General features: G+C 54.2%; 1 gene segment (V, D, J or C); it reads left to right on the top strand.

Annotated features, from left to right (window-relative positions):
- Positions 1 to 443: 443 nt before the first annotated feature.
- LOC106725801 overlaps positions 444 to 804 on the top strand; it is a gene marked incomplete at its 3' end in the record, with an annotated part of 665 nt that continues 304 nt past the window's right edge. The window contains 2 exon segments of the V gene segment in view: positions 444 to 508; positions 590 to 800. Coding sequence covers positions 463 to 508; positions 590 to 800 — 257 coding nt within the window.

Raw genomic sequence — 804 nt, 5'->3', positions numbered from 1 at the left:
CTCAGACTGGATGGCCTTCTGGACGAAGCCGCACAGGAAGCAGAGGCCAAGCCCCTTGCACGAATTTTGTGCATTTGTCCTCTAGTATATCTATATCTGTCTCTATGAAAACAGAGCCTCATTGATTTTTATCCCCAAAGAAGTCACTGATTGTTCCCACATCCTACTTCCTGACAATCTCCTGCACCATAGCCCCTGGTGTGGAAGGAGAGGTCCCTGGGCACAGTGACCAGGACCCCAAGGAGGACCTGATTCTCTGAGGGCACAGTCAGCACCTCCTTCCAGGAGAAGCCCCAGAGACCAGGAACTCCCTCACATCTTGCCCTTTGTATGTGCAGACACCTCCCATATGCAAATGCCCACATGGCTACCAGACACACACAGAGTTGGCATCCACTTAAATCCACGGCCTGCTCACCCTGGAGAATACTTGTTGGGGTACGAGGACCTCACTTGCACGACATGACTCAAATGTGGCTCTTCCTCTTCCTGCTGTCTGCTCCCAGATGTGAGTGACTCAGGGCTTAGACATGGGGAGATGGGGATCCTGCATCTGAGCTCAGGACTCACTGTGTTCTCTCTGTCCCAGGTGTCCTGTCCCAGGTGAAGCTGCAGGAGTCTGGCCCAGGACTGGTGAAGCCCTCACAGACCCTCTCCCTCACCTGCACTGTCTCTGGTTACTCCATCACCAGTGGTTACTACTGGTATTGGATCCGCCAGAGCCCAGGGAAGAGGCTGGAGTCGATGGGGCGCATACGCTATGATGGATACACTGACTACAGCCCCTCCCTCAAGAGCCGAACC

The sequence above is a fragment of the Myotis brandtii genome, unplaced genomic scaffold (assembly GCF_000412655.1).
Source record: "Myotis brandtii unplaced genomic scaffold, ASM41265v1 scaffold18839, whole genome shotgun sequence".
Lineage (NCBI taxonomy): Eukaryota > Metazoa > Chordata > Mammalia > Chiroptera > Vespertilionidae > Myotis > Myotis brandtii.
This window is presented reverse-complemented; position numbering and strand designations above follow the sequence as displayed.